A 25,740-nucleotide genomic window follows, 5' to 3' on the forward strand; every position below is an offset into this window, starting at 1 on the left:
GAAAAGGGTTCCTTTCTATAAAAGGATGGATAAGCTATTCAGAAATGGGAAAAATAATAGAAATCAAGCCAATATTGATACAGAAAATCAAAGTGTGCTCATTGTTGGTTCATTTGTACAACCACAGGCTACGATCTCCAGCTTGACAAAAACAAAAAAACAAAAAAGACATCTCTAAGCATTGGAACTAAAGGACTTTAATATTTAAAGGAATTCTCCAGCACCATCCCCTGTCTGTGTGGCTGGGCTTGAACACAATGCCTAGCTTCCCCTAATTTAAAAAGGACATATGCATAAGAAATCACCAGTTGTTTGAGCCTAAGGTCACTTAACCTTTTTGGCTGAGTCCTTAATTGTTGAGATTGTTAACATTTTTCCATAACCAGCTTTGCATCTTTAGGAAAACATCTCTTGCACAGGAAGGTTTTCTGGAGGAAAGCTAATCTTCCTGACAGCTTTGTCCTTAGAGTGCAAAAGTCGATAAAGAAAAGATGGGAGGCCTTTCTGTTCATCACTGGGGGACCACTTCTCGCAAAGAGGCTAATGCTGCATGGATGCGAACATGTAACCTGTTCTCAAAATCATACCCTGTGAATTCTTCCTGTAATAGAAAATAAAAGTAAAAATTAAACCCATGGCAGTAAAGAGGCACAACAACTTAAAGGTATATACAAGATATGTATTGTTTTAACTGTAAGTTAAACATGTTTTCTAATTCCCCAAGGCAAATACAATAGTAAAGACAAAAGAATATAGGGATTTTTTTCTTTCACCCTAATTAATAAGTCTGTTTCATTCATATACTGCAAGGAAAAAGAGACTCCCACCATACAGCAAAGAAAATACTCAAAACAATTCTGAATATTACCTTTGCCTGAAGCAGTAACACTTTACCTCTTGGGACAGACTGTAGGAAGAAGCAAATATCGTTTTAGAAATTTCGATGTCATCTTCCAGCAACAGAAAACAAAAATAATAATAACACAATATTTAGCTCGAAATAGGAAATAAAAGTATGATAATAAGATTAATTAGGAAAATACTAACTACAGAAATCTGACTTGCTTCTTTAGTGAGTAATAGAGTCAGTTTAGTGTAGTGGTTAAAGTGTTGACTTAGAAACCAGGAGTCTATGAATTCTAGTTCTGCCTTAGGCATAAAAGCCAGTTGGATGAGATTGAGCCAGTCATTTTTTCTCAGCCCAACCCACTTCACAGGGTTGTTGTTGCGGGGTGAAGGGGGAGAGGAGGAAGGAGAATGCCTTAAGTTACTTAAAAAATAATAAAGGTGGATTTTTTTAAAAAAAAAACCTAATAAATAATAATAAATATCATTCAGAAGATTTTTAAAAATACTGGAAATTAATCATTTTCATTTGAACACTAACTACTCCCAGCAAAAAGATGAATAATCACATAAATGAGCTCCTCAAGAAAGTATTTTAGAAAATATTGGAGGTAACTAATTTGTTCTGTTTTCTAATGAGTGCAGCTACTTGAAATAAAATGCAGACTGCATTTGTAGTCATGAAAATAAGTTATTTTCTGCTACTCTTTTCTTAAAAGCCTTAAAAGAGAAGGGTGTTTTCCAGTGGTGAAATCTGAACCGGTTTGTCATTGGTTCGCTGGCTGTGCATGTGCGGTGCGCAGTGTGCACCAAACGTGTGTGCATGTGCGGTGAATGCCAAATGTGCGGTGCGTTCATGCACAGTGCGCACCAAACACATGCTTCGCGTGGGAAAAGGAGCTTGGGAAAGTAAGTAGAATGAGGGGGGGAACAGCTGTGCCGCGTGATTTAGATTCACTAGAAAGCAGGATTTCCTGCTTTCTAGCAATTTTAAATCGTGCGGCATAGCTGATCGTCAGAAATACGGGTTCGGAGGAACTGGTAGCATTTTTTTTACTACCGATTCGCCCGAACTGGTGCGAACCGGTAGCATTTCACCATTGGTGTTTTCTCTTAGGTGCTCCATGTGGGAATTATAAGAGAAGAGTCATGCTAGTCTAAGGCAGCCCTTACTCACACTGGTTCTTCTTACTCAGGCTGCAATTCTTGACTTCCTCTACCTCAGCCTTGTTAACTTCATTCCTTTATTCCTCCTAAACATGACAGCAAGAGAAAGAATCCTACCTACATTTGTAGCTGCAAATGCTTACAATAATTTAAAAGTGAGTTAGAACAAGCAAAAGAAAAAAAAAGGGAGAGAGAGGACAAAAAGCAACAACAAACCACTCTTATATAAGAAAGGTGCAAATAAACCTGGGGCATTCCAAGTACAGGTAGTCCCTAACTTACAACAGTTCATTTAGTGACTGTTCAAAGTTACAATGGCACTGAAAAAAGTGTGTTATGACCATTTTTCACACTTATGACCGTTGTAGCATCCCCATGGTCACGTGATTTATATTTGGATGCTTGACAACTGACTCTCATTTATGACAGTTGCAATGTCCCAGGGTCATGTAATCCCCTTTTGCAATCTTCCCCATTTCTGAAGAACAGAGACTATCAATCTAGTCAAAGATACAAATTATCATTTCAACTGCAGAAAAAAGGGTAGGAATAAAAATATATTCTCAGATTACCACCACCACACCCGCCCCCCAATTACCTGAGGGTTTTCTAATAAAAGACAGCCAAGTTCATAGCAAGCATATGGTTGAACATACAGGTTGTTCTGGCGACAGAGTTCATCTTTTAGGGCTCTTTGAAAGAACTGCAAAAGAAAAATTATCCCATTGTTTTTAAGAACAAAAATACATTTTTTGTACTTGACTCAGAAACTTTTATTAGTCCAGTCATAAAATCTCTTCCTTTGCCAATTATCATTTTAAATTGATAAATGAACCAAATCAAAACCAGATGGGGAAATAATTGCTAGTGGTTATGGATAAATAGTAGGTGATAGTGGTAAAACTTGCTGAATAGAAAAGACTTGACACATACACATAATCTCTGCAGTCACTATCAATAAATGTCATTCTTTATAAAAAAAAAAAAAGATCAGAAAAACCTTTAAAAGTATTTCTGAAGTGCTCCTGGATTTCAAACAATTAATAAAAAATTGACTAAACATGCTGTGTTGATCTCACACATTAGGAAACAAATTCAGTGGCGATTAACCTTTGGTTTTATGTAATGCTATTAATTGCAATTGAGTAAGAAGGAATACGTACGTAAGAGAGAAAGAGAAATATTATAAATCACCATAAGTCTCACCAGCATCTCCAGTGTCATCCTGGTTTACAGTAGAGCAACCAAACAAATTACAATAAAATCATTAAAAAAAACCCACAACCCAAATAATAAATGATAATACAGTGCAATCATACAGGTATTCTCTTTATCCTAAGTGAAAACAGTCCTCATAAGGATTGTAAAATAGTTTAATCTTCACTGTTTTATGAAAAAACGGTAAGGCTTGGTGCCAATTTCCTTTCTGGGCAAATGTTATTTAACATGGTTGGAACCACCAATGATAAATCTCACCAATGAACCTCAATTACCCTGTTTCCTCCAAAATAAGACATCCCCTGATAATAAGCCCAATCGGGCTTTTGAGCGCATGGCAATAAGGCGAAGCGCTTATTTCAGGGTTCAAAAAAATAAAATCAGGGTCTTATTTTCGGGGAAACACAGTAGCCCCATATCCTGTATTCAAGGCCCCGTCCCCCACCACCAGAATGACCAATTTCACCAGGAGAAGACAGATTTACACTGCTTGGGAGCCAAGCCATTTACTGCATTAAAGTGAGGGGTCCTTGGTGCTTTCTGAGCTTGGCTATTTTCTTGCAGTTTCATTACCCAAGCAAGATAACATCATCAGTGCCAGAGCACTGAAGATTAAAACTAACATTTTGGGCTGTGTTTGGAAACTTATTGAAAGCCAATGCACTACCTGTAGTACAGATGTTACACAGCTGGGGCAGCTCTCCTCTGCCAGCATGAGAGCAGATGCATTTTATACTAATGCAATTTGAATAACCAATGCATGTGGAATGCATTGCAGTAGTCTGTCCGAATACAGATGAGAACAGTAGTTATACACCCAGACCTTTTCATTCTACATAGGGCCACAACTAATTCAACATCTGAAGCTGACAGAGAGATACAGTTTCTACACAGCCCATCCAGCAATTGTCATAAATTTAAGAAGATACCTAAGTCATGGATCTGCTCTTTCAAGGGGACTACTACGGTACCTAATATAAAGTTATCTGTCATCAGATAAAACAGAGAGACTGGTGATCATTGAATAAACAGTAAATCAGACTTGTTGGGATTCATCTTCAGCCTGTTTCATCCCGTCTAGGCTTCTTTAGTCTGTAACATCAGATCAATACTGCTATAGCATCACGAGCCCACCTAGCATAGTGATGCATAACTGAAAATTGTCAAAATTACTGGTGATACAAGTAGCAGACAAGGATGCAATGGAAAACTAGAAGACTCTGAATGAATTGGGAATGGATGGAGGCAAGGTCATAAGGAAGATAGAAGGTTTTAAAGAGAAAAAATAGCTTAGTAATATTGGGATTAATTAGAAAATTTACTGCAAGCAAAACAAAAAAGAGAGAAAGAGGAAATGGGAAATAAATGAAGAAACAAAGACAGAAAGTGTAAGAATTCTATGGGATGGGTTATGATCTGACAGAGTGAATTTGGCCTATAAGTCGAAGGCATTCTATCTTTGGCTCTACATATTCTCATACTAAAATTTTCATTTGTTTTATTACCATTATTGGTATGTTTTCTTGTTAACTGATAATTGGATTTTTTTTTCTTGAATATACTAGCATATTTTCACTCTATTCTCAGTTACCTGAACAGCATCTTCAGCATTTCCTAAGCATTTATGTATGGCACCAAGTAGCAAGTTCTTCAAACCAACGACCGTTGAATCCTCAATTTCCTGGCAAGCTTGAAAAGGAGAAAAGGACAGGAATAAATGACAATGATGACAGTATACATTTGACATTGATACTATTCTTTCATTCCACAACCACCATTCTCTAGATTCAAAATTCTTCAAACAAAGGCAGGCTTATTTAAAAAGCTGCTAAAAAAGCTTTTAATTTAATTTTAATTTAACAGCTGCAGTGATTCACTTAACAAATGTGGCAAGAAAAGTCATAAAGTAGGACAAAACACATTTAACAAATTTCTTACTTAGCAACATAAATTCTGGGCTCAAATGTGCTTGCAAGTCAAGGTCTACCTGTATCATAAATGAGGACTGATGAGAAGAGGGAGAATTCAGGAAGGAGGCTGAAAAGTAAGAGTTACGGGTAGGTGGGCAGGTGCTAAGGTCAGGCGCTAAGGTGTTTGGGGGGGGGGCAGTGCCACAGGCAATTGCAATGGAGCGTGGGTGATCCAGCAGGTGCTGGGGTGGGTGCTACGGGAGGTGGGCAAGCAGGCACTTTAGAGGGAAGAACAGGCAGGCACTATAGAGCATGGAAGGACGGGTGAAAAAGTGGCAGGAGTGGGAGCACCTTGTGACTTCCTGCCAGCTTTCCCAATAATTTAGCTTGTGGGAAGCTGGCAGGGAAGGTTGCAAATGGCAATCATGTAACCATAAAATGCTACAACCATTGTAACTGTATGTTATTGAGTGCCCAAATTGAGATCACATGACCATGGGGAAACTGCAATGGCTGCAACTTCTAATCCTCTTGTTCAGTGCTATCTTAACTTTGAATGGTTATTGAATGAGTGGACATAACCTGAGGACTAACTATATTATCAACTTATTTCTTAATATTTTATGCATTAGAATTAATCAGGTCAAGGTACAGGAATAAGACCAGGAAATCAGCTTCTTGCTGCAAAGTGGCACAAACTGCTTGCTAGCAGCAATTTAAAAAAGGGACAGGAGAATGTATTGTCTTGTAGAAGACAGACTGTATGCAAAAGTATGCAAAGCAGAATTCACATGTATACCTTGACTCATATGCTGTAGATTGGTGAATGAACAGTTTGGAAGAGCTTTCCATAAGTACAGTACCTCGATGGATGCCAATACACAAAGTTGTTTGGTTGGTTTTTGCTTCCTAAATCTCTCTGCCTGGAAAACAGATCAGATACTGGTTTTATTTGCCAAATAAATTGAGGGCAAGTACTTTTAAGCATGGGGATATATTTTCATGTTTTCCCAGTGTAATATAATGATAGATAGATAGATAGATAGATAGATAGATAGATAGATAGATAGATAGATAGACAGACAGACAGACAGACAGACAGACAGACAGACAGACAGACAGACATAGATGATAGACAGAGAGAGACAGAGAGAGAGAGAGAGAGAGACAGTGACAGAGACGGTGGGGGGGGGGAAGAGACAGAGAGAGAGAGAGAGATTACACTGGGAAAACATGAAAAGCATTAAAAGTTCAACATGAGAACCAACAATTTTAGAATAGAATAACTGAGTTGGAAGGGATCTTGGTCTTCTAGTCCAGCCCTCTGCTCAAGCACGAGACCCTGTATCATTTCAGACAAATAGTAGCCCAATCTCTTCATAAAAATCTCCCGTGATGCAGCACCAAAAACTTCCGAAGGCAAGTTGTTCCACTGATAAATTGTTCTGTCAGGAAATTTCTCCTTAGTTCTAAGTTCTTCTCTCCTTGATTAGTTTCCACCCATTGCTTTTTGTCCTACCCTCGGGTGCTTTGGAGAATAGCTTGATTTCCTCTTGTTTGTGGCAGCCCCTGAGATATTGAAACACTGTTATCATGCCACCCCTAGTCCTTCCTTTGATTAAACTAGACATACCCAATTCCTGCAACCATTCTTCATGTTTTAGCCTCCAATCCCAGAATGTAGAGCCCTATGACTCATTTTTCAGGGCTCCAGTCAGCCTAGGATAAGAACCTAAGAGTGCTATTCCTAAACTTTTTTTCTTTTCTTTTTTTTTACACAGTAGTAAAGGTCACAAGAATAGAGACGGCTTTGTGCTGGCCCTGAAACAGATCGATAGAGAGATTGAGAGAATAACAATTCAGCTTTTAATTGTTGTGTAACTAAGGACTGGAACACAGAGCAAGAGGTCTGTTTGATCTCTGACATTCAGTTTGAACTTAGAAGCCTTGGCTCCAAATAATGATTTTTTTTTATTTTTATTTTTGGAGGAGACAATTTTAAATGCACAGATTAAAATACAAACTACCCACATTAACCAAACAGTAATGATCAAATAAGTAGGGCTACAACCAATAAATATTTTTAAAAAGTTATTATTTCCTTAAGTGTAGCTTGAAGTGTAGTTTTTTTCCCTTTTATAGTTTAAGATATTATCAGTGATTACAAATCATAGCACAAAATCCTGTCAGAAATACTGAATAAATGTACATTTTGCCAAAATTCACCACAAGTGGTCCAAATTATTCCTGGATAGATTACCATCAATTGCTAATTACTGACTGCTAAAGGAAATAACTGCATTGTTTATAATCCTAATTAAGCCATCTGGCATATTTTATTCTGAATGACAATTTGGATGAGGCAGAGATATCTTTCCTCCACTAGAAAAAGAACACTGCAATATTCTACCCAAAACCTCTAGTTACTGCTGTGTGTGTGCTGATTGTATTCCTGCCAAGTGATTCATTCCACCCAGGGCCTTTTCAAGTGCTCAGGCAGGATTGAATAGAAGCAGTCTGAAATTCCAAGCTCATTCTTTTGCTAGAGAAATTCCACAATAATTTCTCTCTAAAAAAAAACCTCTTAAGCCAGCACAATCAATTTCCTTCACACTATTATCGGCAACAAGGTTAAAAGACAAAGAACAAGGGAACACCTACATGAGCCACAGTGGCGCAGTGGTTAGAGGGCAGTACTGCAGGCTACTTCTGCTGACTGCCAGCTGACTACAATTTATCTCACCAGGCTCAAGGTTGACTCAGCCTTCCATCCTTCCGAAGTCGGTAAAATGAGGACCCAGACTGTTGGAAGCAATATGTTGACTCTGTAAACCACTTCAAGAGGGCTGTAAAGCACTGTAAAGTGGTATATAAGTCTAAGTGCTATTTCCCATAATTCTTGCCTTGGCTGGCACAAGCTAGCACTAAATAGGTATGAGCATCACTTTCTTTCATGGTGCTTTTTTGGAGTAATATATCTAAGCATATTGTTAACAGAACATGATTTATACACTGTAGTCAGATCCCTATAGAAAAATGTACACTATCTCATCTGTTACATCTTTGACGTCACTCAACATCATCTTATTCCTCCTTCCAAAAAGTCACCTGTTGCAAATAGAGCTGGTTCTCATACCTTAACTAGATAAACAAACTACAGTTAGGTTATTGCCTGTAACTGCATCCATCTTTAATCGAATCAAGACAGAAGATGTAGCTAATGCAAATTGGGGGGAGGAAGCAAAATAGGGTTTTTTTTCTTCTTTTTAAATTGCATTTCTTCTACCTTAGAGCCTTTCCTATTATTTTCCAGGGACTTATACTTATGAGGTTTAGCAGCACAGTTAGAGGGGATTTTGAGGATCACAAAAAAGGGAGGAAATCTGAGGTTTAAATGTGGTCCTTGCCGATTGATCACCGGTGAACTAATTCAGTCCAATTTACATTCACCTGACCTTTTTGACTGAGAATTGTTCAATTTGGTTGTTTTTTCTTTTGAAAAGCTTCTGGACTTCCTTGAAAACAGTCTGTGCACCATTCACTTCACCAGTAGCTCCTTGACACACTGTAATAAAAAGCAATTCCTTTCATTAATTTAAAACAAAAGGTCCTGTCCCCTCACTGAGAATCCCACATGCTCATTAAACATGTAGAAAATTTTATGAATCATTGATTCTTAATTTGTTGGCTTTCCTTTTCCCTTCCTTTCTGAATCATGTCTGCTAAACAGCAAATCTGCAGGCAGGTTCAGTGTTGCTTTTTGAATAGCAACTAAGATACTTTTAAGATCTTATAAAAATAAATATAAAATATACTGAAATATAGGATGTGATGCATTCGCAATTTTTTTGGTAAGATAATTGCTATTTGTTGGGTTTTGCTCCATTTACATGTTTGTTTGCTTTTAGTTGCTTTCTATCATTACTATATTTAATATTAGGCACACAGGGTTACTTATTGATTAAGTAGGTATAGACCTACCAATAAATAATGCAAGAACAACGTATGTTCAAAACTATAAGTGACACAACAGAAATGCAACGAATACAGGTAGTCCTTAATTTACAACCATTTGTTTAGTGACCATTCAAGTTACAACAGCACTGATAATTTTAAGTGGCTTATAACTGATCCTCACACTTACCATTGCAACATCCCCATGGTAACATGATCAAAATTTGGGTGCCTGACAACTGTCATGTATTTTCAACAGTTGCAGCATCCCAGGGTCATTTGATTGCCATGTGACCTTCCCATCTAGCTTCTGACAAGCAAAGCCAATGGGAGAAGCTGGATTCACTTAACAACTGCATAATCCACGTAACATCTGCAGTATTTTGCTTAATAACCATGACAAAAAAGGTTGTAAAATCAGGTGTGACTCGATGGGATGGGAATTTGGTCCCAATAAATTAAGGACTACCTGTATATTTTTGAAACTGTTGTATTTATTTATGTGAGTAATTTTATTAATAAAATATGTTGACACACCAAAGAACAAGCACTATATTATTTCCACCCCAACTGCACATACTTCTGAATCATATAACAATACTTCCCTGCTGTTAAGTAGGCATAATAACACTGGGACCATCTTGATTCATTTTTAAGACGTTCAAATGATTCAAAAGCATCCTTGAAATTCATTTCTATCATGCTACACCAGCCTAAAAGGGACAATCAAAGTTGTTGAACACAGAAATTATGTATGTCCTATATATTATTCATAACAAAAGAAGATAATTTTTAAAAATAGCAAAATATATTCTGCAAGCTGGCTCCCAATAAGCTTCTGAATGCAATTCAAAGTGCTAGGTATTACCTTTAAATCCCTATGTGGCACAAGACTGAGTTTCTTGAGGGACCAACAGAAAGGGCATGCTCCAGGTTCCTTTTTAAAATCTTGTCATTTTATGAGACCTAGAAATTCTACCTTTTCTGAGGTTGCCCCTGTTCTCTGCAACAATTCCCTCCCCTCACCTTCCAATATCACAAGCCCCAAATCTTCTTGCCTTGAGGAAAGCCATTGAAATCTGGCTCTTTCCCTAGGCACTGAGTGTGACATGTAGTCGTTTTCTTATTTGCCTGGTTGCCATTTTATATTTATATGCTGTTCATTGTTATATTGGATTTTGTTTTGCTTCCTTTTGATCTATTGAATGTTTATTCTATATGTCATCCGGAGTCACAGTGTTTGAATTGGGCAGCCCTATAAATTTTGAAATCAAATAAATATGCTGGAGACTGAAACATTCTGATACTTATTATATCTATACAGAAAGGAAACATTAAAGTTATCATATACCAATTTCATAGAGGCAGACATGCTGAATCTCTCTCTGATCAGTTGCAAGTTCCAAAGCAGTATTGAAGGAGGTCAAGGCACTGTTGATTTGACACTAAAAAGAGAAGAAAAATTGCAATCAAAATGTGGAAGTACGTAAGTATGAACTTTAAAAATTCAAATCATGATACAACAGTATAAAAGAAAGTTAATTGCAATGATCATCTCGTGAAATGCTTGTAAGAATTACAAAATGTGGACTAGTTATTGAAATCAATATAAAATTCAGCACTCTAGTCTTCTTCCTTGCACTCATGTCCTCTAAAACTGTCAGCTCATATGTGATAGTGACAGAAAAGACAACAACCAGGAGAAATGCCATAAAGAATACTGATTGTAGTTGGGAAAAGAAACAGTGCTCCTGAAGAAAATCCCTCAGTTTGTTGAAAAACAAATCAACAAATTCCCACACTATTCTGAAATATCGATCACAAACTACCCCTTTCTGCAGACCCACATTCAACTCTGAGTCGAAGAACTTGAATAACAAGGACTTAACACATGCCACAATATTACCGTACACAAAACAATGTCATAGTACTTCCACTAGTAGTAGCATAGTTCTACTGCCAGACTCTGGACATTCTTGTTTTTAAACTACTACATCATAGAAGAATCTGAAGAACTACCAAGGTCAAAGCTTGTAGTACCTCTAACCGCTGTATTCTGCCTTTGAAAAACATAAAGAGAGATGAGTTTGGATAAGCAGCTTCTTTTTTCTGAAGAATCTCTTCAGCCTCTTGCAATCCTGCTTTGGTATCACTGCCATCCAAAGCAAAGAAAGGGCGAACCACTGTGTGGTACCACAGCAAGGCTAACCTAAATGTATAAAGAGATATTGACATTAGCTAGTTCCATAGTTTGGAAATTCAGAAGCATCAAAGAATATACAGTAATATGGAATAGTCAGTCCGTTAAACAAACTGCTTTTTAGAACTTCAGCAACTTAGACTGGCAGGTTGAGAGCATGCACACAGTATTATCTACTGCTTCCAATCACCCTCTGAAACAAGCAAGCATTCACATCCCTCTTTGGAACATGCTTGCAAGTAAATTACATGAATGGCTATAATAAAAACTTCACACCTCTTTTGTGTGAAGCAGTCTAGAATTGAATGTTTGATTATGGCAGGCATGAAGAATATGTAGGCTTAAAATCCCATTTAGCACCTGAAACACTTCTGGTGTTCTCCTATGTCTCTTCTAAAAAGTGGCATAGTTTCCATAATGTCTAGATAGAAACTAAATGAAAACTGTACTAAATGAGTCTTATTCAGATATTCCTTTGCCTATCTATATAAAACACCTTCTACAACACAGATCTTGTCTCTCAAAAAGTTAAACGGAGTGTCCAGTTGCTAAATTATTACTTTACCAGAGATGTTTTATCAAAACATTAAACAATTAAGTTAGCTTTTACTTAACAAAAGTGGAATGAAAGAAAGAACCATTCTTCAATTTCTGAAGCTGAAATCTGATAGTAGAGGAGATATGGAATTCCCTAGAAAACACTACCAAGCATACCAATTATACAATCAAATTATAAATCAGCCTTCTAAACATAAACAAATTAGTACCCAATAATTTTAATGTACAGCAAAGTCACTCACAAACTCTTGTTACTTCAGACATCAGTAACACTGCTACCATTGTCAACAAAAAATTAAAGGTTCTCACAAGAGGAATTAAAGGGCTTAAATTAATTATATTTCTTCTATTAGTTAGGGAAGCCACTGGATATGAACAAAAATTTAAATGTTCATTGTCTCATTGCAATCACCTAGAAGTTATCCAGATTGTTGAACTACAGAACTGGAGCCCTATGGTAGCTTAAATAGAAAGCAGACCGTTTCAGGGAATATCAGTGCTAGATCCAAGATAACCTTGAACTTGCAGAATCTGTTAAAGAGGCTCCTCCACTGAGTCATGACATTATGTTGAGAAGAAAGGCTATATCTAAGACTTGTGTGTGGAAAAGCAACCCTTTCATTGAAATGGAGCTGAGATACAAAGGCTCCTTGTCAGCTGAAGAACAGAAGAACAGAAGCATGCCAACTCAAGTACTTGCGTTTTTAAAAAAGCATTCTACTACAGAAGCATAGAAATACAGAAAAATAATCTCTTAGTAGAATGTCTTAATATGAATACTGAAGATAGTAAAATGTTTTAAACAATGAAGAATTTAAGAATGGTTTAACTGGAATTTCTTCGGAGTGCAACAATTAGCACTGAGTAAAAATAATTTAAGGACACAATAAGGTTCTTTTCTTAAAGGCCCAATTCTATAATTTAAAGCATATCAAAATACAACTCCTAATTTAACTAGGTGATGTTTTCATTTTTTTTTTAAAAAAGAGAAGACAATGTTGCTACCTTACATCGGCTTGAAGTTTACTTACTTACTTCAGTTCTAAGCTATTACCAAAGCATTGCAATATAGCTACTCACGTAGCTAAAGGGGCCTTCATGTCCTTACTTTCACTTGCATACATCAATGAAGAAAGCCCCTGCAGGCGGTCTCCAGGAAAACCCAGCAGATTGATGATTTTGAGCAGGTTTGGGGGCACCATGGATATGCAAAGATGAAAAAGTCCATATCCAAAGCTAACAGCACCTTTCAGTCTGTTAAGTGAATCCTCTGTAACACCTTCTGCAGCAATATGATTATCATTTGTAGCATCAGAAGTCAAAGATTCCTGAGTTATCTTCTTCTGATATAAATCCTGAAGTGTATTAATGTCTGAATAGCACTTATTGTAGATTTTCCAAGCTTTTCTAAGGATCCACCCACCTTTTATATAAGCTGAGGGGAACAAAAATATATAAAGAGATAAAACAAGTTTAGTCAAAGAGAAAGGATTTTCTAGGTTAAGAAATTAAAAATCTATGTCCCAACCAGATGTCCACATCCGTATGCCCTCCAGATTTGTGAACTACAATTCCTATTTTCTCCTAGTCAATATGTGAGGAAGGGGTAATTATGTGTAGAGAGATTGCTATAATCATTTGGAAATATTAACAAATCGTTATAACTAAATACAGATAGTCATCGACTTACAACAGTTCATTTAGTGACTGTTTGAGGTTACAAAGGCACTGAAAAAGTGACTTATGACCATTTTTCACACTTATGACCGTTGCTGCATCCCTATGGTCACATGATTTACATTCAAATGCTTGACAATTGGTTCATATTTATGATGATTGCAATGTCCCAGGGTCATGTGATCACTTTTGGAGATCTTCTGACAAGCAAAATCAATGGGGAAGCCAGATTCACTTAACAACCATGTTACTAATTTAACAATGGAAGTGATTCACTTAACAAATGTGGCAAGAAAAGTTGTAAAATGGGACAAAATTCACTTAACAAATTTTTCACTTCACAACGTAAGTTCTGGGCTCAGCTGTGGTCGTAAATCAAGGATTATCTCTGTACAACTCAACATAGTAAGCAGTAAATCATAATAATCTGAGCACTACATATTTTTAATTTTCTGACTTTGTGATAGGATACATCAAAAGCTTTGCAGTTATAAAGAATCACTTTCTAATTTAGTGTGTTGTATCTACCAATCATAAGGCTAAAGAACTAAGAAAACATAGTGTTCAATTTACTGTAGCACCAACAAAATTGTTATTTCCCTATTTATTATGCAACGGCCTGTAAAACCAGGGCTGAAGATATTTAAACAACGAACATGTTACAGCAAAGAAATGGAGGAAATTCTAACTCTTTTCATCATATCTAGCAATCATCTGAATTTTATAGCCCAGATATGGTAATTTATTCTAAAGGATTAATAAAGCAAGAGCTTCCAAGATATAGAAAATCAAGCTGTCTATTGCAATAACGCATTTGTTCCAGAAGCATGATTCAGCTTTAACAGGAAGCTAAAATTACTGCAAGACTGTGCCGTTCAGTCTCTTTCTGCTGCATAGCATATTTGGCTCTCATGTGGTTCACCACAAGGTAAGCGTTTGTACAAAAAGTGTTCAGCAATGCTTCAGTAACCATGGAGAAATGGACAAAAACTCTACCCCTTTCACCTTGGATGGTGCAATCAGAAATAAAGTAGGAAATATGAGGAACATTTCATAAAAACTTTACATAGCTAAAAACTTTATATAGCTTTGCTGTTTTTTAGCCAGAATAACTTTCTGTTAAACATCATTACTTAATAATATTGAATTATTTAAAGTAGCTGTTAGGATATTTTATATATTTCCACATATACTTCTAGGCTATTATACATAGATATTTTTGTACTTAAGAAAATAATTAGTAAAGCACCAGTTGCTTAGAATATATTACTGTTATGTATCAACTGATTAATTAAAAATATTTTTCCAGTATTAATAGGAACTAGTAACCATATGCCAAACGTGTGACTTGTGGTGTTTTAAAATTGTATTTAACTTAATTGTATTTAAGAAAGGAAGCTATACTCAAAGGAGGATGTTAATAACAGAATCTTTAACAATAGAAATTGTGTTATCAAAAAGATGCTAGAATTAAAATTGAATTTCATTATTAATTTACTTAATAACAAAACATAGCACTCCCTTCTCATAACACAGAATGCAAGTGACAGAACTTCCAACCACACGGTACACCCAAACAAAGTATTAGAGGCCCCAGCTTATTTCAAGTCTATACAGGTCGTCCTTGACTTATGACCACAATTGGACTCAAAATTTTGGTTTGGCCACATAAAACAGCTGATCGGCAGTTTTCCAGGAGGGCGATCCAACCACCAATCAGCTGCTTGGGAGCAAAGGCTCCAGTGTTCCCTGGCGCCTCATCAACCCCCCTCCCCCCCCACCGCAATATTCATTCTATGACACACACAGACCTTTCCACATGGGGGAGGGAAGTACATCTTATAGTCTGAAAAATATAGTACATTAGATTTTAAACCAGAAGTCCTCAAACTACGGCCAGTGGGCCGAATACGGCCCACCGAAGCCATTAATCTGGTTCAAGTGGGACCACGAGACTGCCCCACCTACCCACTGGCCCCCACCCACCTTCTGGAGGCCAAAAACGGGATGCACAGAGGCCTCAGGAGGCAAAAAATGGGCCCGTTTTTGGGCGGCAGAGTGGTACTGGAGGCCGAGGAGGCCAAAAACAGTCCCGTTTTTGACCTCCCCAGCCTCTGGGGGTGGGAAGGAGAGATGGAAGGAGGGAGCGAGAGAGAGATAAAGACACACACACACAAAAACAGAAGTCCCTCCCACCCAAGGCACACCCATCCACCAACATCCCTTCACTAACTTGCTTTCCACCTCTAGGATCATAACAAATTAAAATTTAATTCGTGTGTATTGTTTAATGGACTACTAAATTGGCCACGCCCACCCAGTCACATGACTACCTAGCCACGCCCACCCAGCCGGTCTGGCCCCCCAAGTCTCAGGGACCATGAATTGACCCCCTGTTTAAAAAGTTTGAGGACCTCTGTCTTAAACCAATGGCATTCATAATATATAAAAGTTTTTGTACTGTAAGCTAGAATCCAACCATTTAAGTTATCCTGGTTTTAGAAAACATTATTTTAAAAAATAGATGTCACAGCTTACCTGATAATTCTTGTTTTACAAAAGAGAGCACAGCAAGGTAAACTTGACAGTCTGCCACAATGATTTGCCTCTGCAATCGATCCATCATGGATGGGGCAGCCTTCCTCCCATCAACCTATTTGAAAATAATAAAGAGCAGAACCATCATATTAATTAGATACAGTTGCAAGAAAAAGTATTTGAACCCCTTGCGATTACGTGGAGTTTTGCATGAATTGGTCATAAAATGTGCTCTGAACTTCATCTAAGTCACAACAATAGAAAAACACAGTCTGCTTAAAATAATACTACACAAACATTAGATGTTGCCATGGTTTAATGGAACATAACATGTAAACATTCACAGTGCAGGGAGGAAAAAGTATGTGAACCTTTGGACTTAATAACTGGTTGACCCTCCTTTGGCAGCAATAACCTCAACCAAACGTTTCCTGTAGTTGCAGATCAGACCTGCACAATGATCTGGAATAATTTTGGACCACTCCTCTTCACAAAACTGTTTCAGTGTAGCAATATTCTTGGGATATCTGGTGTGAATCGCTCTCTTAAGATCATGCCACAGCATTTCAATCGGGTTGAGGTCAGAAGGTGTATTCTGTGCTGTTGAAGCCATTTTTTTGTTGAATTACTTGTATGCTTTGGGTCATTGTCCTCTTGCATCACCGATCCTCTGCGGAGCTTCAGTTGGCGGACAGATGGTCGTAGGTTTTCCTGCAAAATGTCTTGATAAACTCTGGAATTCATTTTCCCATTAATGACAACAATCCGTCCAGGCCCTGAGGCACCAAAGCAGCCCCAAACCATGATGCTCCCTCCGCCATGTTTTACAGTGGGGATGAGGTTTTGATGTTGGTGTGCTGTCCCTTTTTTTCTCCACACGTAGTGTTGTGTGTTCTTCCCAAACAACTCAATTTTGATTTCATCTGTCCACAGTATATTTTGCCAGTAGTGCTGTGTAACATCCAGGTGCTCTTTTGCAAACTTCAAACATGCTGCAATATTTTTTTTGGACAGCAATGGCTTCCTCCGTGGTGTCCTCCCATGTATTCCATTCTTGTTTAATGTTTTCCTTATTGTAGATGTGTCAACAAAAATGTTAGCATGTGCCAGAGTTTTCTGTATGTCTTTAGCTGACACTCTAGGATTCTTCTTTACCTCATGAAACATTCTGCGCTGTGCTCTTGCAGTCATTTTTACAGGACGACCACGCCTAGGGAGAGTAGCAACAGTGCTAAACTTTCTCCATTTGTAGACAGTCTGTCTTACCGTGGAAACATGAACATCAAGGCTTTTGGAGATACTTTTGTAACCCTTTCCAGCTTCATGCATGTCAACAATTCTTGATCGTAGGTCTTCTGAGAGCTCTTTTCTGCGAGGCATGGTTCACATCAGACAGTGCTCTTGAAACCAGTAAACCCAAAACAGGTGTGTGTTTTTAAAGGGCAGGACAGCTGTCAGCAACACATCCAATATCATCACACTGATTGGAGTCAAGGTTGGCTCACTCCTGGCTCCAATTAGCTCTTGGAGAAGTCATTAGGCTAGGGGCTCACATACTTTTTCCTCCCTCCACTGTGAATGTTTACATGTTATGTTCAATTAAACCATGGCAACATCTAATGTTTGTGTAGTATTATTTTAAGCAGACTGTGTTTTTCTATTGTTGTGACTTAGATGAAGTTCAGAGCACATTTTATGACCAATTCATGCAAAACTCCAGGTAATCCCAAGGGGTTCACATACTTTTTCTTGCAACTGTATGCATAAAACATACCATTCTAAGAATGGAACATTCTGGGCCACACCACTTACAGTCATACAGTGTGTGTGTGAGAAAGAGAGAGAGAAAGAGACGGAGGGAGGGGGAGAGAGGGAGATAGAAGATAGATGATAGATAGATAGATAGATAGATAGATAGATAGATAGATAGATAGATAGATAGATAGATATCTGGCACTTTTCTGGAAGTTAATACTCTGAACCCGAAATGCTTTATATTTTTTCCCATGTTGTCCAGCTGTGAAAAACATAGTGCTACAGAATGGTAGATTCTACTGTTCCCTCAGTAGATTGGCTCTCTTCTCCCTAGTCTTTTACAGCAAGTTTCCTATGGAGAATACATCAGGAAATAGATACAAAGACCAGTTCCACATAATCCTTTAGAAATTATATAAAATAGTGACACTAAATAAAGGGTTCAGATTCTATGCACTCAACATTAATAATGCAGTATGTTCTCAAAGGAAGCCAAAACTTAAATTATTTATAGACTATGAAGTTTATTACACCTAATTCCACTGAACTAGGAAAGATATGTAGCATGAATATGACAGTTTAATAGGAATACTAGTTAAAATTCATTTTTCCAATTCCATTGAAGGTAGATATTATTATATTTACATGATGGGAACAAATTAAGTGAAGGCCAATTGTAGTTACGTAATAACCCGAATTGTTAGTTAAAGGCACAAAGTAAATTTGTGGCTCTTATTTATTTATTTTTAAATGTTAGCAAAACAAACAAAGCTCCAAAGGCAAGCAAAGACATAAACAACTAAATTATAATGCTGCAAATATTTCCATCAACCTAGGTAAAAGCATTAGTAAAATGAATTCTGAAAGCTAGATGGTAACTGGTGACAGATGATGATTGGACAACAGCTGCCATTTACATCTTACTTAAAAAGTAGAAACAGAGGAGGAAGAGGAGATTGGATTAAAGAACTAGGCCAGCCTTTTGATGAAAAACTTGTTTTTCTTCAAGGTTAGGTATGATTCTAGGACAGATTTTAATCAGTGTAATATTCAGCAGGTTCTGACAGGTTCTGGAGAACCGGTAGCGGAAATTTTGAGTAGTTCTGAGAACCGGCAAATACCACCTCTGGCTGGTCTCAGAGTGGGGTGGGAATGAGGATTTTGTTGTATCCTTCCCCTGCCACGTCCACCAAGCCACGACCACAGAACCAGTAGTAAAAAAATTTGAATTCCACCAATGATTTTAATCTTTTGAAGAAAACTTGAAGTTTTACTAAGAATAACATAATTAATGTTTAGCAGATAGGCAAGAACAAGAAATAAAACTAGAAATCGGCATAAAATTTTACAGAGAAAAAGGGACCACTTGTTTACCTACAGATCACCAACAATATGACTAATCTTGTTGGAGAAAAGGAATATATAATATATATATATACACACACACACACACACAAAGAGAACATAGCCAAGATTATAATTTGTTTAGGCTACCAGAAGACAATACATTGTCTATAAATTATAAGAGCTAATTTTACCTGGGATTATTTTCTATATATATATAATAATATAAAGGCCAATTTTTAGATAGAAATGCCTACTTGAATGCCATTTGTCAGGTACTCTGGAAACAGGAATAAGAGGAGATGATGATGGCTGAGTTCATAAAAAGTATGTCAAAATTTTAAAAGCAACAAAACTGAATATGAGATTACTGCATATTATATGCTATGGAGTCCCATAGGACAGGCATATATAAAACAGTATCATATTGGCACAGGACTCATTCATCTATGTATTGGCAATGTTTCACTTACATTCTTCTTAATTTTATTTTTTATTGTTTCTATGACTCCTGCTTCTTCATTCTCACATAATTTTTCGGTAGCTTTTAAATCATCACATGCCAGCTGCATTTTCTCTTCTTCAAACGTCATCATGGCATTCTGTTAAAACATAAAAAGACTACTGAACTTAAAAATGCCAAACTAGTCTCAACGTATATTTACTACTTTACAAACTAATGATATTATATTGTTTTTTAGAAGCTTTTTGAAGCAACTTCATTAACTAAGATATATATAAGAACTCCTTCATTTATAAGCAGCTGTCAGGAAGTTGGGAACTTAATTCAAAAATTATTTTTGTGGCCTTTTAAAAACTAACAAATTATCATATAATGAATATGCTACACTATGGAGTATTATCATATTATGCAGCAATAAACCTTAAATTAATCTTTAAGGTTTCACAAGCCACTTTTCTGAAGAAAACTAGCAAACTATTTTTGCAAAATCAAAAAATACCCAGAGTATACTTACAGCTGTAAATTGCCTACAATGCTAGAAGGTTGAAATCTTCTTAAAAGAAAAATAATATACTATTAAACAAGAAATCATTGTAATTACTAAGATATCAGGTAATACTCCTTCATAATCATGATTCCACAACTGTGTCTGCATATACAGTATATACATATTTTAATGACAATTTATTTTAAACTCTGTTTACCAACTTAGATTTAAGCAATTCCGAATTACAATTTACAACAGAGCATTTATACTCCCTAAAAATCAGTGCCTTGATATGTGTTTTTGCCTTTTTACATATGTAATAAAAGAAATAATTCTTGGTAATGTAAATATTCAAAAAGAGTCAAACTATTTCTCACATCATCCACAAATATTAAAGGTATAACTTTATTAAAACTACTATCAAGAGCCTTGATAGTACAGTGGTCTACGCACCCTGTTATTAACACAGCTGCCTGCAATTTACTGCTGGTTCGAATCTCTCTAAGGCTCAAGGTTGACTCAGCCTTCCATCCTTTCTAAGGTAGGTTAAATGAGGACCCAGTTTGTGGGGGCAATAAGCTGACTTTGTATAAATATACAAAAGGATGAAGGCTATTGCTTAATGCATTGTAAGCCGCCCTGAGTCTCCGGAGAAGGGCGGCATATAAATCAAATTTAAAAAAAAACAAAAACTGAAAACAATGAAAAACAATGAAATTAGCAATCAATTTGATAAGATTGTTATAAGATTTTGTACAGAGCTGGCCTGAAACTTTGTATTATAGCAGGGGTGTAAAGCTGAAGGCCCTGTGGCCAGATTCAGCCCGCTGCCCTGGAAACAGCAAAAGACCGGCTCGCGGTGCCTCTGCCCATGAAAACAGAGCTCCATTTTCACGGGCAGAGTATTGCAAGAAGCCTTTGCAGCTGAAAATGGACCTCAGGAGCTTGTTTTCCCTGGCAGAGTGCTCAGGCAACTACAGGTGCTCCTGACACAACTGATGACGAACTGGCCACACCCACCCTGGCCACACCACCTTGGCCCCCCAAGGTCAAACACAACCCTGAATCAATAATTCAGATGAAAGACATAGAAGAATATGGTATGGTTTCAGGATTTAGACTGAATCAGAAAAAAACCAAGATGATAGTTAAAAATATGACAGTTGATCAAAAGAAGGAACTGGAAAGGAAGGAAGGCTTTGAAATAGTATCAAAAGTGAGATATCTAGGAGTTCAAGTTGCAGATTCAAATATAAAACTGTTTCAAAATAACTATGAAGTGTTGTGGCGAAAGGTACAAAAGGATATGGAAACCTGGAAAAAACTGCAGCTGTCTTTACTTGGAAGAATAGCAGCAGTTAAAATGAATGTTCTACCTAGATTTTTATTTTTGTTCCAAATGATTCCGGTGCTTAAAAGTGATAAATATTTGACTGAATGGAAAAAAGGAGTGAATAAGTTTGTTTGGAATGAGAAAAAGCCAAGAGTTAAACTGAAAATTATGCAAGATGTTCGTGAAAGGGGTGGTCTTAAACTTCCAAACCTGAGATTATATTATGAAGCTGCAGCGTTTACACAAGCAAGTGATTGGTTTGGAAGGACAAAGACTGGAATATTGAATATAGAAAGCCACGATCTTGAATTTGGTTGGCATGCATATTTATTTTATGAAAACAAGGTGGACAAAGTATTTAATAGCCATATACTTAGAAGCTCCTTGATGAGAGTATGGAAGAAGCACCGATTCAAATGGGATTACAAAATACCGTTGTGGTTGGATCTTGGTCACATTATACGGAATATAAATATAAAGTCACTTGGGGGTTTTTTATATAAAGAAGTACTTTTTAATGATGGGGGCAGATGGCAACTAAAGACATTGAACACACTGTTGGAAGAAGGGATTAATTTAACTTGGTTACAGTATAATCAACTTCAATTGAGATAGAGAAAAGATCAAAAAACCGGTTTAATGTTGCATGAAGAAGAATTGGTTAGACAGATAAAAGAGAAAGGCCCAATGCATATTAAGAGGATTTATAATGTTTTGTTAGAAAGAGATTCAGAAAATGAATTGGTTAAAGATTGTATGATAAAATGGGCGCAAAATTTTGGAGAACCAGTTATGATGGAAACATGGGAAAAAATATGGGTTCAGAATGTTAAGTTTACACAGTCGCAGAATATAAGGGAAAATTTTTATAAAATGCTTTATAGGTGGCATTTAGATCCTAAGAAATTGTCATGTATGTATCCTAATGTTCAACCGAAATGTTGGAGATGTGATTGTTTAGATGCTACATATTATCATATATGGTGGACATGCAAGAAAGCCAAGGCTTTTTGGATAAAAATTTGGTGGGTTATGCAAAATGTTTTAAAGAAAAAAATTCAATTTTCTCCTCATTTGTTTTTACTGGGTATAGTTAAGGGTTTCTCAGTGGGTGAAACAAAATTGATATTGTATATGGTGACAGCAGCCAGGTTACTGATTGGTCAATATTGGAAAAGGGTTGATATGCCTACAATTCAAGAATGGACTTTGAAGTGGCCAGTTTTGCAGAAATGGCGAAGATATCAGCATACTTAAAAGACCGGACTCAAGAGACTTATGCATGGGAGTGGAAGAATTGGATAGATTATGTGCAGAATAAATACCAAACCAGGAAGTACCAGATAGTTTTTAGCTAAATGTTGTGTAGAAATGTATAGTATATGGGGGCAAAATAGTTTATTGTTATGTAGAAATTTATAGTGCACAGGGAGGAGAATAGAGGGGTGGTAAAGTATGATATAATACAATGTAGATGGATTTCACCTTGGGGAAGTCATGGGGAGGGAGGGTTTGGGGGGGTTAGGGAGGGATGGGGGGGGAAATGGGGGAAAAATTGATGTTTGTAAAACTTTTTCAATAAAAAAAAAAACACAACCCTGATGCGGCCCTCAATGAAATCAAGTTTGATACCCCTGTATTATAGTAACTAAAATATAATTAAGATACATACATTCTCTTCTAGTTACTGTTATTGCCACAAATTATATGTGTATAAATTTCCTAAGCCTATGTATTTAAAGCCTATGTATTTAAATAATTCTATGCCTTACAACCAAATTAAAGATATGCAGAAATGCCTCACTTAAATTAATTTAATCTCCATTTTGGCACAATACATTTTCCTTTTTTAAAAAAAATAGAAGATCTCAATTACACTGGAACATAAACTACTGCAGCTATATTTAGAACAGAAGCAGCTTTGCAGGATATAATGTTGCTATGTTGGATTGTTATACTCACTTAAAAATCCCACCTAGGTAAGCAATCCATTTAAATAAAGGAGGAAAAACATATTTCCAATATTTTTACAAAAGACAAGAATATATTCAAACAAAATTGTCTTCAATTTCAGATTTATAAAAGCAACCAAGCTATTTACAAGACAGGTTATCAAACAAGATATTTCCTGTATTTTTGGCAGGGTTTCTTAACATAATGCCAATAAAGAATGGAAGTAGAGCTGTAATATTCATATACTTGGCCTAAAAGTACCACAACATCCTTTCTTTTCATAGATAGTGAAGCAACTACTTTATATTACATTAAAATCTTTCCTTAATTTTCTTATGAGCTCAAGTAAATAGGATACTTGTTTATCAGCATCATAATAGATGGCTCACACTTATTATAGAAATTACTGACTGGTAAATTCCAAACAAATCTCCTTAAGCTTTATGCAATGTATGAATCCAGCCAGAGTGACAGAGTAGAAGGGAATACTGACACATAATATAATTTTGCTAGGTTTTGGTGATATACAACCCCAGTCAATATGGTTTAGTGTTACATATGAAACAAATCACAATAAGCACTTGCCAGACTTATATACTGCTTCGCAGTGCTTTACAGCCCTCTCTAAGTGGTTTACAGAGTCAGCAGATTGCCCCCAACAATCTAGGTCCTCATTTTACCAATCTCGGAAGGATGGAAGACTGAGTTAATCTTGAGCCGGTGAAAATCGAACGGCCAAACTGCTGGCATCTGGCAGTCAGCAGAATTAGCTTGCAGTACTACCTTCTAACCACTACGCCACCACGGCTCCATGCCTTGTTCAACAACGATTAAAGAACTGGGTTTGTTTTGTGCATACTGATAATGAACAGTACATATCCACATGTGAAGGGATAATCCCTTATTTTGCAATCTATATGCTCTCTGATTGAAAAAATGTTTAAGAATGCAGTAAACCTAAGACAAACAGGAATGCGGTGGCTCAGTGGCTAAGACTGAAAGGTCAGCATTTCAGTGGTTCGAATCCCTAGTGCTGTGTAGCAGGGTGAACTCCTGTTACTTGTCCTAGCTTCTGCCAACCTAGCAATTCGAAAGCACGTAAAAAATGCAAGAAGAAAAATAGGGACCACCTTTGGTGGGAAGGCAATAGCATTCCATGCGCCTTTGGCATTTAGTCATGACCACGGAGACGTCTTCAGACAGTGCTGGCCACATGACCACAGAGACGTCTTCGGACAGTGCTGGCTCTTCGGCTTTGAAATGGAGATGAGTACTGCCCTCTAGAGTCGGGAACAACTAGCACATATGTGCGAGGGGAACCTTTACCTTTACCTTAAAGCTAAGACAAGTATTTTAGTTCTATTTCTGTTGGGAAGCACCCAGCCTGGCAGAGAGGACGCATCACGCGTGCAGTTAACCTGGAGTCAATGTGCCATGCAGTAACAACATATGTATTTGGACTCACTTACCAAAAAGCTGACAAAGCTGGCTCCAAAACTCATTAAAGGACTATGGTTTCTGTTGAAAGGAAAATAAAATACAGTTAATACGTATTAAATATATATCTTCGTTCAGAATTTACACAATGTTCAATTTGATTTCAATCATGAATCCTCCCCAAATTTCCAATTTTAAGCATGAAGGTGTTATTTTGAATGTCAAATGGGGTATTTCAACCATTTTGGAAGTGTTTTACACTTAACATAAGCCTGTTCTGGATACAAAACATTTTGATTTTGCAACTATTCCAAAATACTTAAAACATCTTGTGACATGCTTAAAAACTATTTTTCCTTGAAATGAAAAAAAATTATGATGACTTGCACTTGAACCTAACCAGTGTCTGTTGCCGGAGTTGCACAATCAATTTCAGGCCTTCCCCCAGAGTGTTATCATTCTGAAAATGTTTTTTTCTTCTTTTGCCCAGAGTTTCAAGTTTAGAGGGAAGAGAAACTGGCTTCTTCAGAGAAGAATTCAATGGTGGTCCTAAAAGAGAAATTGCATGCGGTGGTGATGGTGACTCACTGCTAAGAAGAACAAGTCTGCAGAGCAGACATGATATCAAGGGAAGTATGTTGTCTTCCACATGCAAAAATATGGGATGCAACAAAAGAGGCTGGACTGAGTACTCCAACCTGACTGCTATCTTCTTCTTCTGTTTTGTGTTGGAATAATACTGCCAGAATGAGTCTGGAAAGAAATAGAAGAACAAGGAAGAACTAGGAATGAAAACCACAGTATTTGAAAGACGAATTTTATTTTCATCCATACTTCTAAGTGAAGGTCATGTCCCAAAGAAGAAATAGAGGATTCTGGAGGAGAACCATTGGCTCAAGC

At 36.9% G+C, this 25,740-nt stretch overlaps 1 protein-coding gene across 1 annotated transcript; it reads right to left on the bottom strand.

Annotated features, from left to right (window-relative positions):
- TTC39C (tetratricopeptide repeat domain 39C) lies at positions 1–24,920 on the bottom strand. Its single transcript, XM_070942339.1, has 13 exons — positions 24,873–24,920; positions 19,641–19,769; positions 16,069–16,183; positions 12,934–13,288; positions 11,136–11,304; positions 10,447–10,540; positions 9,692–9,808; positions 8,597–8,706; positions 5,941–6,064; positions 4,823–4,920; positions 2,612–2,716; positions 869–907; positions 1–601 (listed from the first exon to the last, which is right to left on the bottom strand). Exons 1-13 carry the CDS (start codon positions 24,903–24,905, stop codon positions 512–514), a joined length of 1,578 nt encoding a protein of 525 aa, XP_070798440.1. The 5' UTR covers positions 24,906–24,920; the 3' UTR covers positions 1–511.
- Positions 24,921–25,740: the final 820 nt, after the last annotated feature.

The sequence above is a fragment of the Pituophis catenifer genome, unplaced genomic scaffold (genome assembly GCF_029215685.1).
Source record: "Pituophis catenifer annectens isolate HBS135680 unplaced genomic scaffold, rPitCat1.0.hap2 SCAF_3, whole genome shotgun sequence".
In the NCBI taxonomy this organism is placed as follows: Eukaryota; Metazoa; Chordata; class Lepidosauria; order Squamata; family Colubridae; genus Pituophis; species Pituophis catenifer.

What these genes read in the sequence shown, in the direction of transcription:
- TTC39C (XM_070942339.1), bottom strand. Translation starts at nt 24,905, where the DNA reads ATGAGTTTTGGAGCCAGCTTTGTCAGCTTTTTG. An exon ending in CCAGCTTTGTCAGCTTTTTG is followed by an intron (nt 19,770 to 24,872) that starts GTAAGTGAGTCC and finishes ATGTTTTAACAG; the next exon opens with AATGCCATGATGACGTTTGA. An exon ending in TGTAAAACAAGAATTATCAG is followed by an intron (nt 13,289 to 16,068) that starts GTAAGCTGTGAC and finishes TGTTCCCCTCAG; the next exon opens with CTTATATAAAAGGTGGGTGG.